We start from the raw sequence: 19,476 nt of genomic DNA, 5'->3' as shown, positions 1-19,476 counted from the left end.
GACGTTAGACTGACGTTGGAAAATCGACGTCTCTTTTAGCGCCGTTGGACCCAAGTCAGAAATTCTCATGTGACTATTCCAACCTTTGCCAGCGTTCAGCCAAAGTCTATGTGCGAGATGGGTTGTCATCTTTTCAATTTTTATTTATAGTTCTCGAGATTTTTATGTTGTTCTTCTGCATGCAACACATGGCAATGGGTGGCATCATTTGCTGGGGGGGGGGGTGTCGCTATGCCATCGATGCAGTTCCCCCTGTAGGTTAGAGCTGGAATTTGCTCAGGGTACTGGCGACAGCTTGCCTCCTCTTCCTGAAGGACACCGTGGGATCTTTAACGTCCATCAACCAATGCTGGTCGACAGGATGCCCAGTTTAACATCCATCCAATGGATGGCACACACATTGATGGCCCTGAAACACCAGTATGGTAGTTTACAACTGGCTGGAGATTCAAACCTAGGCGAAACAGCGCAGACGCCAGTGCCATTCCCCTCGGCCATCCTTCCAGCCAGAGATTTTGATGTGAATGCCTGAAGATGGAGAAATGCCTGTAATAGTGTTGGCGGCTGCACAGTTAATAAAGTGCGTTTCGCGGTTGCATTCCACACACGTACCACATCTGTGCTTGTATATTAATCAGGTTTGGTAAGCAATACCACTCACTCAAACATGCATGTAGGGTGTAGAGAAGATCAAGTTCATGGGAGAGGAAACACTCTGCAGGCAGTGTACCCAACCATCACGGTACACTCAAAAGACTTTTGAGCACTCTCTATCACTTGTAATAATAATAACATACCATGTCGCAAACAATAGTTATGGTACAACACATATGTGTACAACATTATCGGAGGGATTTCAGATAACCCTATGATTTCCAAGTGATCTCAGGTGCTGCACCACCAAGATATGATCGTGGAACCTGGCAAGATAAGTGTGAGTGTGTCTTCGACCACTATGTGAGGTGCTCGTTCAACACCTGTTCGATGGGTTGGGTACAATACCCCTCAGATTGGATAATATGTCCAGTTATTCGCAGTCTCTGCACTCGCTACTCTTGGTCCTGTGCTTTGAGCTTGGCACGCTGGTGGAGCTCTTCATTCATCATTGTTGATCCAAGTTGTTCAGTGTATCTTGAAGGCCGCTCCGAGCAGATGTGAGTGTACACCGTCAATCTCCCGCAAAAAGGTCTCGGTCAATGCCCAGGTGTCCACGCTGTACAGCATTCCCATCTCCACGATACTTGGACTGACATGTTACCCTTGATCTCATGCTAACATGTTGCTCTGAAAACGACAGCATCTCCAGAGCTGGCCACACCACACATCTCATTTCATCTCTTTACTTTATGACACGAATGTGGTTAATAATCGACTTTTACAACTGAGTTTCTTATACAATTGCAATGCAGCACAATGCATTACCTCTCAAGGTCGTTAGAGAACATTGTACTTTACGGTACTTCTACATATCGACGGTCCCCTGTGCCAGTGCGCATGCGCAGCCTGAGCCGGAGCCAGGGATGTTGTGGGCGTTTCAACCTGTTCAATACTTGTTTGATTATTGTCGTTCCACGCTAATAAAGTGCTCGAACAAATTGAACTCTGTTCTTATTTATAATCAAACAACTTGATGCAGTCGAGTAAAGATCGTCGGTGCTGAGGAGGACACGACTGGGTGAAAACGGACCACGAGAACGTCGACAGTGAGTTTGGATCTCTCGGTTACTGTACCCAATCTTCGCCCCCAGGACACTGTACACACGTGTGCATCACCGAAAATAGAACGTTTACTCCAGAATAACTGTTCCTATGGCACCGGTGGAAGCAGAGTGCCCGATCGAGGGTTGTGACTATATGGCTACACACGCAGAGGCGGCAGTGGTGGCGGCCATGTTGAGTATACACGCCACTGTGCACGTCGCCGCCCCCAGGGCGGCGAGCTCGAATGCCAAGATGGAGAAACTCAAGCGTCCCTCCATAGCACTGGCGGGAACGGGTGAGGCCTGGTCGTACTTCATAACCCGCTGGGGCGAATACAAAACAGGTACTAAGCTTGTCGGACCCGACATAGTCGCGCAGCTACTGGAGTGCTGTGAGGAGGATCTGAGAAAGGACCTCACTCGCGCGGCGGGTAGGAGCCTCGTGGGCAGCGATGAAGAAGACGTCCTCGCCGCCATGAAGGCGTTCGCTGTCCGGACGGAGAACACGATGGTAGCTCGAGTGGCCCTGTCTAACATGCGGCAGGGACACGAGGAGCCTGTCCGGTCGTTCCACGCCCGCATCAAGGGGCGGGCGGACACGTGCAAGTATGAAATGAAGTGCACCAAGGCGGGGTGCGATCAGGTCAACGACTTCACGGAAGAGATATTGCGCAACGTGGTTGCCCGTGGCATCGCGGACCAAGCAATACAACTTGACCTACTCGGTGAGAAGAACCAGGACATGCCATTAAAGGACATGATAGAGTATATCGAGGCCGAAGAGTCTGGAAAACGCTCGGCATCGCGCCTGCTTGACACTCGGAGCACGGACGCGATCAGTAGTTCGTATCGGCGGGGAAAGCAACAGGACGTCCGCACCAGAGTAGGAGCCAGGCCGGAAAAACGGAAGGCCAAGCCCGAAGGAGTATGCATCTACTGCGGCGAGGTGGGCCATGGCAAAACGCCTCAATGGTGCGCCAGACGCGCCGAGTGCCCCGGATACGGTAAAAAGTGCCGGAAGTGTGACCGCCAGAATCACCTCGACGAGGCGTGCCTGGGCGGCCGATCGGCAAGACCCCCATCTAAGGAAACTGACGGGATGTACCACGAGCAGACGGCAGCCTTCGTCGAGCTATGCACGGTCACCATGGCCAGCACAGAGGACGAAATGCGCGCGCTTCCCCTCGCTCACCACCTGTACGATGATATGTGCGATAAGTGGATGAAACGCATATCCGACCCGCAGCCATACGTCAACCTCACTCTCACCAACAAGCGCGAGGATTACAAAGCGCTGGGTTTTAACCTCCTGAAACACACCCGCGCGGTAACCCTACCCGCTATGGCAGACACGGGGTGCCAGAGCTGCCTGATTGGCATTAAAGTCGTCCAACAAATGGGCCTGAGTACTGAGGACCTCATACCTGTATCCATGACCATGAAGGCCGCAAACAACAAAGGAATGCGTATCCTCGGAGCCGTGGTAGTCAGATTCGCCGGTAACAGTGACGACGCTCGGAGATTGGAGACGCGCCAAATCGCGTACGTGACGGACTCTTCAGACCGCATATTCCTCTCCCGCGCGGCCTGCATGGACCTGGGAATGATCTCGGACAGATTCCCGACACTCGGAGAGGTGAATCTGACGACCTCGGAATTTTGCGACTGCCCGCGACGCGCGGAGCCGCCGACCAAGCCGACCGCACTCCCCATGCCAGCGACCGAGGCCAACAGAGAGGCACTACAGTCACATTTACTCAGGATGTATGCTCAGAGCACATTCAACACGTGCCCACACCAGCCACTACCGAGAATGACCGGCCCGCCACTACGTCTTGTGCTCAGTGAGAACGCGACACCGGTTGCCCATCACACTCCCATCTCCGTGGTCATACATTGGCAAGATGAGGTAAAAGCAGGTCTCGACCAGGACGTTCGGCTCGGCGTGTTGGAGGAAGTACCCGTCGGCACGCCGGTGACATGGTGTCACCGCATGGTAATTTGCGCGAAAAAGAATGGCAAGCCGCGACGCACCGTCGACTTTCAGGCCTTGAACAAGCATGCGTTCCGCGAGACCCACCACACCCAATCCCCGTTCCACCAGGCGAGACGCGTACCTAACGGGAAGCGCAAGACAGTATTCGACTCATGGAACGGTTACCATAGCGTCCGCCTACACGAGGACGACCGCCACAAGACGACCTTCATCACTCCATGGGGGCGCTACCGGTACCTATCTGCCCCACAAGGGTATATGGCATCGGGGGACGGTTACTCACGACGATACGATGAGATCGTCGCGGACATTGGTAACAAGACCAAGTGCGTAGATGACACGCTACTATAGTCAGACACGATTGAGGGGAGCTACTTCCAGGCGGTCCAATGGCTGGATATATGCGGCCGGAATGGAATCATCCTCAACCCGGAGAAGTTTGTCTTCAGTGCACCCACGGTGGACTTCGCGGGCTTCACCATCACCATGACCGACGTGCGACCGTGCAGCCGCTACCTGGAAGCAATCCACGATTTCCCACAACCGCGAAACATCACCGACGTCACATCGTGGTTCGGGCTTGTCAACCAGGTGGCGTACGCCTTTAGTATGGCCGAACGAATGCAGCCATTCCGGAAGCTCCTGAAAAGTGGAGAACGCTTCCAGTGGTCCATGGAGTTAGAGGACATATTCCGCGAGTCGAAAGACGTGATCGTACAAGAAATCGAACACGGTGTCCGCATATTTGACAAAACTAAGCCAACATGCATCGCCACGGACTGGTCGAAGGAGGGAATCGGATTCTGGTTGCTTCAAAAGCACTGCCGATGCGTGCCAGTTTGACCATTCTGCTGCACTGATGGATGGAAAATAACCCTGGTCAGCAGCAGATTTACACACGCGGCAGAATCCAGATACGCGCCCATAGAGGGCGAGGCTCTCGCAGTCGCGGACGCCTTGGACAAGGCGCGCTACTTCGTACTGGGCTGCGAGAACCTGATCATTGCGGTAGACCACAAACCACTGCTGAAACTCCTTTCGGACAGAGCACTTGACGACATACCCAACCCCCGCCTCAGGAACCTCAAGGAGAAGACCCTGCGTTATCGCTTCCGCATCATACATATCCCGGGCATGAAGAACAAGGCGGCAGATGCCATGTCGCGCAGGCCGGTCGGCACCACGCGACCTCCACTCATGAACCTTCCAGATGACAATGCCACCATAGCGACCCACCTCCAACCAAGCACGCACACCGACGTCCTGTCTCTCCTACGCCAAACTGAGCCGGAGTATGACGACGACGTCGAGGAGGACAACCTGGCATGGTGCGCCGCGGGCCTCGAATCATTGCGATCAGTAACATGGGATCGCGTCAGGGAAGCCACCAGCAGCGATGGCGATATGCACATATTGGAGGGAATGACAATGAACGGCATCCCCGACTCAAAAATCGAGATGCCAGAGACAATTCGCGACTATCACCAGTACCGCGAGAACATTACATCGACAGATGGAGTGATCCTATACAAGGACCGAGTAGTCATACCACCCTCACTCCGCGGCGATGTGCTGAGCGCCCTACACGCTGCCCACCAGGGCGTATCAATGATGACCGCCCGCGCAGAATCCTCTGTATTCTGGCCAGGCATGTCGGCCGACATCAGCGCCACTCGGAAAAACTGCGAACACTGCCACCGGATGGCACCATCACAGCCTGGAGTGCCACCAACTCCACCTATCCCGGTCGTTTACCCCTTTCAGGCAGTGTGCTCGGACTTCTTTGTACACAGGGGTGCACACTACCTTGTGACGGTGGACAGATACTCGAACTGGCCGATCATCTCAAAGTCGACGGGTGGTGCCGCCGGACTCATAAACCACTTACGTCGCGCCTTCGTGACGTACGGGACACCAGAAGAGCTCGCATCGGATGGGGGACCGGAGTTCACCTCCACCGAGACTAGGTCATTCCTGCACAGATGGGGCGTACACCACCGCTTGTCATCGGTGGCCTTCCCTCACAGCAACTGTCGCGCGGAGATTGGAGTTAAGACAATGAAACGACTTATCACGGACAACACCAGCCCGCAGGGAGAACTTGACACTGACGCTGTGCAGAGAGCGATACTACAATATCGTAACACGCCTGACCCTGACACGAAGATCTCCCCGGCAATGTGTGTCTTCGGCCGCCCGATACGCGATTTCATCCCAATTATCCCCGGGAAGTACAGACCGCACGACACTTGGCATGAGACCCTGAAAGCGAGGGAGGAGGCCCTCCGCAAACGTCATATCCGCACAGCCGACACCTGGGCAGAACACACCAAACGCCTTCCGCCACTTGCTGTAGGGGACCTAGTCCGCGTACAGAACCAGACAGGATTCCACCCCAAAAAAATGGGACAAGACAGGCAGTATCGTGGAGGTACGCCAACACGACCAATACGTGATCAAGATCGACGGCTCGGGCAGAATCACACTTCGGAACAGGAAATTCCTGCACAAGTTTAGCCCAGTTCGCAATGACCAGCTGCCACCCCGGTCTATCTATGATGATCTAGCAACCTGCATCACTGTACCTGCACCCGTTGTAACACCGCAACTGCCTGACCTCGACAGCGAACCCGTGACATCTGCGACGCCAACTGGGCCCACGCCGGCACTGACGTCAGTATGCACACCCCGGCGCAAGACGACACCCGTTTCAGACATGCCAGCAGCACCAGGACGAGGCGCACCGAGGCGCGCGATCCTTCAGACGCCACCATCGGCCCCTGAAACCCCGAGAGCCCCATCCCCACTGGGGCCCGATGTGACACCACCAGCACCAGCAATAGGTCAACGCCGATCCACCAGAGCGACCAGCGTGCCTGCCTGGCACAAGGACTACTCCATGGAATAGTCACACGATGGGCGATATAAACTTTTGTTCATTCATTAAACTTAATATTTTCTCAGCCTTTATCTATTAACATAATAAAGACTCGGAGGGAGATAGAGAACATTGTACTTTACGGTACTTCTACATATCGACGGTCCCCTGTGCCAGTGCGCATGCGCAGCCTGAGCCGGAGACAGGGATGTTGTGGGTGTTTCAACCTGTTCAATACTTGTTTGATTATTGTCGTTCCACGCTAATAAAGTGGTCGAACAAATTGAACTCTGTTCTTATTTAGTCGTCTCTGGCCAGCTTTGGACACTTGCTCGATCAAGATGAGATGCTTTACAAAAAAAAACAAAGAAAATAAATTCATTTGCTCTTTGTGTTGCCGATTCAGGGGGCCAGTCTTTCATCTCGTTCATTCTCCACGATGTTACATCATCTTCAAATGATTTTGTACCATTCAAATGCGTATTCCCTTGACATGCAGTGTTGTGCAGCCATTCATACGTAAAATTCAACAGGCTTCATGGTTTTGTTGACAAGAAATTTGATAAGCATTCATTGCTCCACCCTCTCCGTTACGTCACTTCCCGGCATCTTGATTTTTCAGCACGAGCGTTAAAGTGGGGATCACGTGATTGTAGCGTTGGTCACCAACACGATAGACGGATTCCCTCAACTAATCTATTGGCACGCATTTCGCTCAGCTCAAACAAAACCCCAGGCCAAATGTTTACCACCTTTGTCTCTCAAATATGCAAGTAAACCAGTATCCTTGTATTGATCTGAATCTTTTTCACCATACCAAGATTATTTCCCCATTTTCAACTCGTTTGAGCTGTGTTGGTTCTGTGCTATTTCGATTGATTTTAGACGTATGTCGTCACCAGGGCATCATGCGGAAGACCTATTTGCTTCACTCGCATGCGAGACTGACGGGTTGGCTCAACGAATGACTGAACTTGGCCGGCGAGTTCAGCAGCTGCAGCCAGAAGTATCTAGCCTTGACCATGCTGTTGAAGAAGGTATGAGCCTTGTTGTGTTTGTCTATATGAGGATGGTATTTCCTTTGTCTGGATTCCTGTTATTACTTATGGTTATTTTAGCAACCTGCTGGCTTCCTTGACTTATAGTATTTAAGTATTTAAGAGAACTGTTTAGGTCTCCACCTAAAGTATTTAAGAGAAAATTCTCCGAGTCTGGGTGGTTGACGTTGGAACCCCATCCGAGTCGTACCAAAGAGTTGATAAATGGTATGTGCTGCTTCCTTGCTTAACACTCAGCATTTGAAAGGATAGAGCGTGGACAATCGGCCGTAGGTTGTTCTGCGAGAATCTTCATTCTTCAGGATTGAAGGAGGCAGACTGACCATAAGAATAAGAAATGATTATCAGCTGTTATGATGAAAGTGTGAGATTGAAAAGATAGAGGAGTTTTTTTTTTTTTTGTTTTTTTGTTTGGAGGATCTTGTGATATCTTGTGTTTCACTTCTACCCATGGTGTTTTAAAACCATGTTATGTAATTTGTGTTTCCATCGTTCTACCATCATAGTGTGCCTGCATGATATCACCAGGCGAGTGGCTTTCCGTGCTGATCCAAAGCAGGACCAGCAGGTTGTTTCCCAGCAAACTATGCCCGCAGCACTTGTGGCAACATTTTCTCGAGGAGATCCACCTCCGTTCCTGAGATTGCTCAACCCATACCGGTCAGTGGTTCCATTGTATATTTGATGTCAGGAATTTTTTTTTCTTCTAAATATACTACCATTAATTTGCAAAGGTCACAGGCTTTGACACCAATATAAATTTATATTATGGACCCTAAGCATCCAAAAGAAACGGTTTCAAATGGAGTGCCTTGCCGTCATTAGAGCATTCAAATTGCATCATCTTCTTCTTCTTCTTCTTCTTCTTCTTCTTCTTCTCTTCTCTTCTTTCGGCTGCTCCCGTTAGGGGTCGCCACAGCGAATCATCCGTGTGATCCGCATAGTGATTTGGCACATGTTTTACGCCGGATGCCCTTCCTGACACAACCCTGGTCGCCTCTTACGACACAGGGATATGGTACACCTATTTTAACCGGGGTATACACCGGCCCAGTAGACTGGTACTCATTTCGCCGACCTCGGGAGGATGACAGGCTGAGTCAACCCCCTGGTGTATTAATTCAGTGGCCCAACGGGGCTTGAACTCAGGACCTTTTGGATCCCAAGCCGCTGCCCTAACCACTGCGCCAACACCAGGCATATATTCAAATTGCATCATATGTGGCGATAAATGCGAATTGTTGCTCCCAGCTTGCTGGCAGAATGACAGAAGACGCCATTTGCATTTTTGCTGCCTCCATCCCCACCCCGTTTTTCATCCTGTTGGGGCACAGGCAACTTGCAAGTCCGTGTAACATCTCATTGTGTTCACGTGTGCTTAACTTAAATCAATGGTGTTATCCCCATGCTTTGTGAAAAAAACGGCGGATATTATAATTGGCTCTCTGTCTGTCTGTCCGTCTGTCCGTCTGTCATGCTCTCTCCTCCTAAACAGATGAGCATAAATTCACTAAACTTAGTAGTTGTGATCACATGGCAAGAAGGTGCAAGAGCAGTGTTGTTTTTGGCCTCACCCTATGGTCAAGGTTTAAAGGTCAAGGTTTAAAGGTCAAGTACCAAAGTTTAAAGGTTTAAAGCTCAGGGTTTAAAGGTCAAGTACCGAAAAATGAAACTATCAACATTGGGAGACTCATGAAATACAGTATGTAACAATTATTTTTTTGATTTGACCCCCAGTTCATGTCCCAGTGGGTGGGGACTTGGGGTCAAAGTGGGAATTTTTTTTATATTTTTTTTTAACTTCATTTTGATAACAGGTCATTCCTGGTGGAAATTTTTTTGCCATCTTTCAGCTTTGCTTTAGGTGGGAAGAGTGGGGATTTGCGATTGCGTGCCATCGACTTCACATTAACCTTCCCAAAGCCTTCGATACATTCAGTAAAAAGAGAAATCCCAAAATTGTATGGCTTGCTGTAACCACCTCCAGTGATTATCAACTGCATTTTTGCACAAATTTATTTCCTTTGAAATCAGTCTTGCCTTTAACTCCCCATCCCCAACCCCTCTCACTCTCTCAGTGAGTTGTGTTGATATCATGTGCTGTGCAGACATTTTGAATTTTTAAAAACCTTGATGTATGCTTGAGCAAGTTTTGCGAATAAGGAGTTCATCGTATAACCAACGTCCTTTGTATTTTTTGTTCTGCCAGAAATGGGATTCTGTTCTTGAGTTTTTGTTTTTTTCAGTTTTAAAGTTTTTGTTAATTGTGCTTTGGTTCCTGTAATCGCAGCGACGATGGCAAGGACTGCTTGAGCTTTTATACGAATCCATCGTATTTTTTTGACCTGTGGAAGGAGAACATGCTGCAGGATATGGAGGACGTGCGCAAGGAGAGGCGTCGGCAGAAGGTAATAGAGAGTTCTTCCTGGTCCTCTCAAGCTTGGTTACCTTGACTAATTTGTGATTGTGCTGAGCAACAGGAACTGAAGTCCAGGTTTTGCTCTTTTGATCGTGGTTGACCAACAACTGTGTCCATGACCAGGTGCTTTGTGCCTTGCGTGCTCGGTTCTATGTGACCCCCATTCTCAAATGCAGCGGAAGCCATCAGACACAAGAGAGATTAAGACTGTGCGGCCTGCGCGAGGGCGTCGCTCCCAGTGGGAACGTCTGGCCCGGGGAAAAGAGTTTGAGATGGAGGAGGGGGTTTCCAAAACCGCTGGCTCTCAAAGAAGGTTTATTCTCCACCATCTCGATCTGTTTGATCTCGTCAACCACATCTTGGCTGTCAGACATCTCCCCCGTTTTGTTGCTTTTCATCTTTTGTTGTACAGTCTAACTCTCTCATCTTTGTCTGGCCTGTGGTCATCTCTCTACCCTTCCGATCGTTGACTGTTCCTTTAAAACTCTCCTTCCTTACTTGTTAAACATTCTCTCAAAACCCTCTTCTCCCCCCACCACCCTTTCTGGAGAGTTGATTATCTCCAGGTTTATTTTTTTCACACACGTTTTCGAATTACGTGAAGATTGATTTGTGTTTTCTGCCATTCAGTTTTATCCTCACTCATTCGACGTGCGTGGGCCATTCAGATTCACGAGCCTTCTTCACGAATAGTCTTCACGAGACTATTCACAATAGTCCAAGATGGGCCAAAATTAACTCGGTGTGGCTAGTCAAAAATATATATAAAAAATAAAAAACTTGGCATGTCTCGGACTATTGTATCTCAATTGTAGTACTCTTTGAACATCTCACCAGTTCCAGGTAGGATGTCATCTCCATCGTTGGTACCTCCTGCTTGGTTCGGTCCAACCTTTCTGCCTTGGCTTCCTCTTTTTATTTATTTATTTTTTTCATTCGTCATTCTCCTTGTGCTGTTAATATTTTTTTTATTTTCCTTTTTTTTTTTTCTCTCTCTCCATATCTCTTTGGGAGACAAAAAAAAAAACGAGAAATCTCAATGCATGATTTCCCCGAGCATCTCCATTCTCAGCTGTCTATCACTGGCTTGCTGTGGAATACTGGGCCATTCTGTGGAATTCTGAGGTGTCCCTCGTATTGTGGTCCTAATGAATGTCTGTCTAAAATTGATTCTTTGGCTTTAAAACAATTTGTTGTTGATGTTGCAAAGATCAACTCTTACTTTGAAGCTACGAAATATTATAAATCTACAACATGTGTTTTTGTGTTGCCACAGCCACGTTACTCCTTGGTGACGTTGAAATCTGTCTTTGAAAATGCATTTGTTTGACTTGTTATTGTTTTTTTTGCCAAAGAAGCAGTTTTAGGGTGTATGATCTATTTGTGGTGCTTGGTGGAAGCCTTTACTGCAATCATTGGTGACTGACATAAATACTGGCCTTGCTGGGTGTGTTGCTAAGCATGGTGGAAGGAAGGGAATTCAAATGGGGGAGGGTGGGGATGGTGATGTGTGTCATAATGGTGATGGCTAAGCTTGTGTTTTATCTGAAATGCAGTAAAACCCATGTTGCCTGATCCTCTTGTGGGGTCCTATCTCTATCTAATACTTTTGAATGTTGATCACCTGTATTGGTATGATGCAGTAACCTGTTTTACATATCCAGTGGCCTCCCTTGTAAAGCCTAAATTGGGGTCATCTATATATTATTGATATTGTGGGTTGAGTTTGAAATGTGGAGAAGGAAGGAGAATAGGGAAAAGAAAGGGTTATGTGGTAAGTGCGAGAAGGAAAGGCAAATCAGATTTTTCGGGAGTTTTATGGGGCACACCAATGATGGTTGTGGGAGGGGATGGGGGGGGTGTCAGAGAGGAGGGATTGATTGAACACACCATCATGTTTGTGTACTTGATAGGTAGTTTTCCCCACGTATCATGACAAACCTTACCAAATGTCACCTCTGTGCGACCTACGACTTGGTAATTTTGGAGTTGGTGATGTTTAAATTGTAGTCGTGCTTGCCTCACATGACCCCTTTTGTTTGACAATGGTGAGGGATTGCATGTTGCAGGTTCTACAGGTTTGCCTTTTAAAACGGCAACAAAAACATGGTTTTACTGTAATTTCATTGCATGACCGGTGCTGTGTCCAATAAGTAGCCTCGCTCAACAGGGTCGGATCCAGGTGCATTCCAAGATTTCGGAATAACCATCTCCCCGTGGCCCCGTCTCTTGAATTGGCATCGATTCATTGATTTCAAAATAAACAATGATTTCCCAAGTTTATTAAAAAGCTGCTGAATTACACGATGTTTACGTCACCATTTCCTTTCCTGTCTCTCTGTCTCTCTGTCTCTCTGTCTCTCTGTCTCTCATTGCACACTATTGTCCAGCACAAAATACTTGTCACGACAACTTCATTAAGGAACCATGATTGAACAGTCATATTCAAATGAAACCACAGAGTATTAGATGTCGTTTTTCATTTTTCTTAATCCCAGGAATTAATTTTCGCCAAATTTGGACAACTTAAGCCAAACCTAATCTTGTGTAGTAAAACGGAAAAAAATACAGAAATCTGCAAACACACGCAAGTGTAATCGTGGGCTGACAACCTAATCTTTATTGCTCTCATGAAAGGAATTAAAAAAAGAAACATTTTATGGGAAATTTGGTAACATTTTCCAGTTGGAGATTCATGATTTATCCCCACCTCGGAATCCGAGAGCGCATCGCTGTCCTGACTTCAGCTGTCTCCTGCCTTTTTAAGTTTCCACGAGCTGAACGCCAAAAGGTCATGAATCCTCCTTACTTATGTATTCCTCGCAAGTGAACGCATTCACCCTCACAGTAATATGTGAGTCGCAAACCTTTCAGCCTTGAAAACCCTCGATTTGTGCATTGGATCAAGGTTTGATTTTCTACCGAATCAATGGTGGTTGTGCTGGTTTTGTGACTATTGAACCCAAATTCTAACTCCATCTAATGCAGACACCACTCGTGTCCCGATCGAATAAACTTCGCTCACTGAGCACTATGTGGGACCAAGAGGAGTGCAGGAATGTATTCCAAGTTACTCGTACTCGTGCACCATGCTCCGTACAGAAAGGGTTGGTTTCTGCGAAAGCAGTTTCTGATTTCAGGGTCACAATCCCAGACATGTCACTCCAACGTAGGATGCTCCACTGAGGCAGGAATTTATCATTTGTTCAGGATGCCGGTGATAGCTCGCCTACTCTTTGCGAAGGATACCATGGGATCTTTAACGTCCACCAACGTATGGCAGCAGACCAGATGTTCCAGCTTTAAGGTCCATCAGATGGATGGCACACATATTAATGTATCACCCTGTATGTGAAACATCAGGATAGCAGTTTATAGCTGGGCTGAGATTAGAACCCATGCTTAATATCTAAGCTGTCATGCTAGCCCTACCAAAGTTGGCTGGAGTTATTCATTATTAGCTCACCTGGATTTCAGTCTGGTGAGCTTATGCAATTGAGCAGTGTCTGAAGGTGAGTCGATCAGTGAGTCGGTAAACACTTCAGTCATTATCGCTTGAAGCAAACATACAATTTTGATGAGATTTTGCCACAAGCTTCATATCAGATGCACAACAAAGGTGTATTGATCACATCAAAAGTAACGCTCATTGAGGGGGTTAAGATGGGGGGTTTGAGCCCCCAAAATAGGTGTTTGCTCTCTTCTCCAAAACGACACACACAATTTCAATGAAACTTGACCACAACCTTCATCACTCTTGATGTACTGATGTTTGTTCACGGCATTAAAAAAATCATGGTCTAACGGGGGTTTGAGTGACTAGCTCCTGATCCAGGTGAACTTTAGGACGCGCGGTCCTATTTTTCTTTAAGTGCTTTCGGTGGTTACTCAACCGAGAAATTTTATTTATCACCATTTTGGAAACCTTGGCTGCGGTTTCGATTCCCCCACTTCAATTTTGTTCCCTCGTGGTGATTTGGTGATTGGCAAGCACGAGTTGACACTTGCGCGAATTCGATGGACAAAGAACAAGTTCTAAGTTTCGTTTAATCACCTACGCTAACACGATGCAATGATAGCACCAAGTACTGTGCATGAGTAAATATTTATCTGGACAAATATAATGTTTTTAATGCTCTGTGGGTGGGCAGCGAGAGTACACACTGAAAAAGAACATCAACGTGCCCCCCACCCCACACTATCATCATCTGGATCCGTCCCTGCTCAGTCAAGTAACGTGTGCTGTTTGAATAAATTCAACAATCTTTCATGGAATATATATATATATATATTACACACACACACTTGTGAACTTTGTTTTGCAACTTAGAAAATGCGAGAAAGGGCACATGAAGCAACATTCATCTTTTACATGCAAAGTTGCTTTTTGTGACTGCTGTAGTGTATACATTCGTAATTGTGAATGCAAGTAATGGCAAAATTATATTTCTGAAACTTGCTGTGACAAAATCATTGCTGTGGTAAAAATTCCATAAAGATCCCTACTTTATAAGCAAAATTCCATGAAAGATGTACATAGAATGGATGAATAATCTTTCATTTGGTATGCTTTTTAATGGAATGCTTGCAGTAATCTTTCCCTTTTATAATTTGCTCGATTTGCTGTGGCTCGTTTGCACCGCACGCTCTACAAGCTTGCAATTTAATTGTGCTTGCAATGCATTATCGAAGGATGCATTGCATTGTGGGTGCTGATAGTGGCTGTTGGTGACTTTTTATTTATTTATTTTGCTCTTTCCTAGCACTCTCTTTCTCCCTTGTCTCTTCGCTATCCCACCCTTGGTGTGAAGCAGAAGAGGAGCCAAGCATCCAGGTTGGGACGTGTGGTCGGGCATGTGCGGAGACCGAGGAACAGGAAGGACGAGTGGGAGATGAAGAAGAAGGGGGTGGAGTTCGTAAGCCGTGAAGAGGGTCAAGAAAAGGGAAACGATGTTCAAAATAATTGGTAATCCAGGTGGGGTGCAGAGGAGGATGGGGTTAATTCAAGTGACGTCTTGATCCCAATTAAAGATACGTCCTTGGGGAAAGTTGAGTCGAGAGCAACTTTCAGGATAAATTTACTTGCATACAGGCTAAGGAGGTTGTGCACATTAAATGGTCAAAAATCAAATGGAACGAGGTTTCCGGTTGTAGTGAAGAGGGCTTATTGAATTGAGGTGAGATGAGGTGCTCAAGAAATTATGATAAACCTCAAATTTGAAGTCTATGAAGATTTTAATCTCCTCATTTGAGCACACTATCTGATGGTTTATAAGCTTTCTGGCCCACACAAATTTTTAGAAAGTAAAATTATTGTCGAGTTGTCGCCCCTGATAGCTACCCTCCTTCTCTCGGGCGTATGCGGTACAGTTTGTTATAAAATGGCGACTGCACGCTTGTGTGTGCGTTCAGTCGACGGATGCTGATCTTTAATGAAGGTCATAGTGGTGCGATTGTGTTATGGATCGATTTCAAACGATACGTAAACGAGAGAAAAAAAACCCAACCCATCTCTGACAACAGTCTATGTGTACTGATGGCAACATGAACCTTATAAGTAAGTATATGTGGAGGGGTATGACGATTTAGGTTAAAGGTTGAAAGTTTATAAACAAAGCGATTTGCTCAGGTTATCCTGTCTTGGAGTGAACACGTTGATGAAAGCACGATTTTCCGACTATGAAATTAATGAATTTTCCATTGAGTAAATATCATCATTTTCCCATCAATGGTGATGCATTAAAATAGGATAAATATTTTAAATAATAATAGGGTTTGAACTTCAGGTGAAATGAATAATGGAATTGATAGATTTTTTTTTATTTGTTAACTTTCCCAACCTACCATAATATTTTGTCCTTCAAGGGAAAAGAAAGATTAATTTTTTCTTGTTTTTTTTTTTTTTTTTTTTAGACCCAAGCTCGTATTTGATCCACCTGAGCTTAACTTGCCCAGTATGGCGTTTGCTTTTATGACTGCATTTGCCCCACTACTAACTTTCACCTGTGATCCATTTCCTTCTCCAGTGCTCCTCCGTGGTGGCTTTTACCCTCGACTGATGCTCCCTTCTCGATCGACACTATGATCTCCATCCTCAATCCCTTCTATGAATCTCCTCCTTCCTGAGCACCCCATTTGTTTCCTTTCCCCGCTTACCAATGGCTTTCATTGACTTTGACACCTGTGAAGTTTGAAAAAAATATTTCTACCTCTTTCTATTTATTTTTCTGCTTTCCTTTATTTCTCCAGTCTTGTTTATTTCTTTGCTCTTGTTTTCCCCCATCTCTTTTCCCTCCTCTTTCTCCTTTCCTCCCTCTTTCTCTTGTTTCGCCCCCTCTTTCCCTCGTTTCTCCCCCCTCTTTCTCTCGTTTCTCCCCCCTCTTTCTCTCGTTTCTCCCCCTCTTTCTCTCGTTTCTCCCCCTCTTTCTCTCGTTTCTCCCCCCTCTTTCTCTCGTTTCTCCCCCCTCTTTCTCTCGTTTCTCCCCCTCTTTCTCTCGTTTCTCCCCCTCTTTCTCTCGTTTCTCCCCCTCTTTCTCTCGTTTCTCCCCCTCTTTCTCTCGTTTCTCCCCCTCTTTCTCTCGTTTCTCCCCCTCTTTCTCTCGTTTCTCCCCCCTCTTTCTCTCGTTTCTCCCCCCTCTTTCTCTCGTTTCTCCCCCCTCTTTCTCTCGTTTCTCGCCCCTCTTTCTCTCGTTTCTCGCCCCTCTTTCTCTCGTTTCTCGCCCCTCTTTCTCTCGTTTCTCGCCCCTCTTTCTCTCGTTTCTCGCCCCTCTTTCTCTCGTTTCTCGCCCCTCTTTCTCTCGTTTCTCGCCCCTCTTTCTCTCGTTTCTCGCCCCTCTTTCTCTCGTTCCTCGCCCCTCTTTCTCTCGTTCCTCGCCCCTCTTTCTCTCGTTTCTCGCCCCTCTTTCTCTCGTTTCTCGCCCCTCTTTCTCTCGTTTCTCGCCCCTCTTTCTCTCGTTTCTCGCCCCTCTTTCTCTCGTTTCTCGCCCCTCTTTCTCTCGTTTCTCGCCCCTCTTTCTCTCGTTTCTCGCCCCTCTTTCTCTCGTTTCTCGCCCCTCTTTCTCTCGTTTCTTGCCCCTCTTTCTCTCGTTTCTCGCCCCTCTTTCTCTCGTTTCTCGCCCCTCTTTCTCTCGTTTCTCGCCCCTCTTTCTCTCGTTTCTCGCCCCTCTTTCTCTCGTTTCTCGCCCCTCTTTCTCTCGTTTCTCGCCCCTCTTTCTCTCGTTTCTCGCCCCTCTTTCTCTCGTTTCTCGCCCCTCTTTCTCTCGTTTCTCGCCCCTCTTTCTCTCGTTTCTCGCCCCTCTTTCTCTCGTTTCTCGCCCCTCTTTCTCTCGTTTCTCGCCCCTCTTTCTCTCGTTTCTCGCCCCTCTTTCTCTCGTTTCTCGCCCCTCTTTCTCTCGTTTCTCGCCCCTCTTTCTCTCGTTTCTCGCCCCTCTTTCTCTCGTTTCTCGCCCCTCTTTCTCTCGTTTCTCGCCCCTCTTTCTCTCGTTTCTCGCCCCTCTTTCTCTCGTTTCTCGCCCCTCTTTCTGTCGTTTCTCGCCCCTCTTTCTGTCGTTTCTCGCCCCTCTTTCTCTCGTTTCTCGCCTCTCTTTCTCTCGTTTCTCGCCTCTCTTTCTCTCGTTTCTCGCCCCTCTTTCTCTCGTTTCTCGCCCCTCTTTCTCTCGTTTCTCGCCCCTCTTTCTCTCGTTTCTCGCCCCTCTTTCTCTCGTTTCTCGCCCCTCTTTCTCTCGTTTCTCGCCTCTCTTTCTCTCGTTTCTCGCCCCTCTTTCTCTCGTTTCTCGCCCCTCTTTCTCTCGTTTCTCGCCCCTCTTTCTCTCGTTTCTCGCCCCTCTTTCTCTCGTTTCTCGCCCCTCTTTCTCTCGTTTCTCGCCCCTCTTTCTCTCGTTTCTCGCCCCTCTTTCTGTCGTTTCTCGCCCCTCTTTCTGTCGTTTCTCGCCCCTCTTTCTGTTGTTTCTCGCCCCTCTTTCTGTCGTTTCTCGCCCCTCTTTCTCTCGTTTCTCGCCTCTCTTTCTCTCGTTTCTCGCCCCTCTTTCTCTCGTTTCTCGCCCCTCTTTCTCTCGTTTCTCGCCCCTCTTTCTCTCGTTTCTCGCCCCTCTTTCTCTCGTTTCTCGCCCCTCTTTCTCTCGTTTCTCGCCCCTCTTTCTCTCGTTTCTCGCCCCTCTTTCTCTCGTTTCTCGCCTCTCTTTCTCTCGTTTCTCGCCTCTCTTTCTCTCGTTTTCTCGCCCCTCTTTCTCTCGTTTCTCGCCCCTCTTTCTCTCGTTTCTCGCCCCTCTTTCTCTCGTTTCTCGCCCCTCTTTCTCTCGTTTCTCGCCCCTCTTTCTCTCGTTTCTCGCCCCTCTTTCTCTCGTTTCTCCCCCCTCTTTCTCTCGTTTCTCGCCCCTCTTTCTCTCGTTTCTCGCCCCTCTTTCTCTCGTTTCTCGCCCCTCTTTCTCTCGTTTCTCGCCTCTCTTTCTCTCGTTTCTCGCCTCTCTTTCTCTCGTTTCTCGCCCCTCTTTCTCTCGTTTCTCGCCCCTCTTTCTCTCGTTTCTCGCCCCTCTTTCTCTCGTTTCTCGCCCCTCTTTCTCTCGTTTCTCGCCCCTCTTTCTCTCGTTTCTCGCCCCTCTTTCTCTCGTTTCTCGCCCCTCTTTCTCTCGTTTCTCGCCCCCTCTTTCTCTCGTTTCTCCCTCCTCTTTCTCTCGTTTCTCGCCCCTCTTTCTCTCGTTTCTCCCCCCTCTTTCTCTCGTTTCTCGCCCCTCTTTCTCTCGTTTCTCGCCCCTCTTTCTCTCGTTTCTTGCCCCTCTTTCTCTCGTTTCTTGCCCCTCTTTCTCTCGTTTCTCGCCCCTCTTTCTCTCGTTTCTCGCCCCTCTTTCTCTCGTTTCTCGCCCCTCTTTCTGTCGTTTCTCGCCCCTCTTTCTGTCGTTTCTCGCCCCTCTTTCTCTCGTTTCTCGCCCCTCTTTCTCTCGTTTCTCGCCCCTCTTTCTCTCGTTTCTCGCCCCTCTTTCTCTCGTTTCTCGCCCCTCTTTCTCTCGTTTCTCGCCCCTCTTTCTCTCGTTTCTCGCCCCTCTTTCTCTCGTTTCTCGCCCCTCTTTCTCTCGTTTCTCGCCCCTCTTTCTCTCGTTTCTCGCCCCTCTTTCTCTCGTTTCTCGCCCCTCTTTCTCTCGTTTCTCGCCCCTCTTTCTCTCGTTTCTCGCCCCTCTTTCTCTCGTTTCTCGCCCCTCTTTCTCTCGTTTCTCGCCCCTCTTTCTCTCGTTTCTCGCCCCTCTTTCTGTCGTTTCTCGCCCCTCTTTCTGTCGTTTCTCGCCCCTCTTTCTGTCGTTTCTCGCCCCTCTTTCTCTCGTTTCTCGCCTCTCTTTCTCTCGTTTCTCGCCCCTCTTTCTCTCGTTTCTCGCCCCTCTTTCTCTCGTTTCTCGCCCCTCTTTCTCTCGTTTCTCGCCCCTCTTTCTCTCGTTTCT

At 48.1% G+C, this 19,476-nt stretch overlaps 1 protein-coding gene across 2 annotated transcripts in view; it reads left to right on the top strand.

Annotated features, from left to right (window-relative positions):
- Positions 1-19,476, top strand: part of LOC147009764 (actin-binding protein WASF3-like) — a 37,106-nt gene that overhangs the window by 5,053 nt on the left and 12,577 nt on the right. Inside the window, exons 3-6 of one of the 2 annotated variants that reach the window (XM_085860817.1) lie at positions 7,477-7,611; positions 8,139-8,292; positions 9,923-10,040; positions 14,866-15,017. In XM_085860817.1, the coding sequence (XP_085716943.1) occupies positions 7,477-7,611; positions 8,139-8,292; positions 9,923-10,040; positions 14,866-15,017 (559 nt within the window). Of the gene's footprint in view, positions 1-7,476; positions 7,612-8,138; positions 8,293-9,922; positions 10,041-10,227; positions 10,365-14,865; positions 15,018-19,476 lie in introns of both variants that reach the window. The other variant, XM_085860818.1, reaches the window with a different exon arrangement.

This window comes from Eptatretus burgeri, chromosome 17 (assembly GCF_056783735.1).
Source record: "Eptatretus burgeri isolate ZD-2024b chromosome 17, Ebu_testis_v1, whole genome shotgun sequence".
In the NCBI taxonomy this organism is placed as follows: domain Eukaryota; kingdom Metazoa; phylum Chordata; class Myxini; order Myxiniformes; family Myxinidae; genus Eptatretus; species Eptatretus burgeri.
Note: the sequence above shows the minus strand (reverse complement) of the source record. Positions and strands in the feature narration are given on the sequence as shown.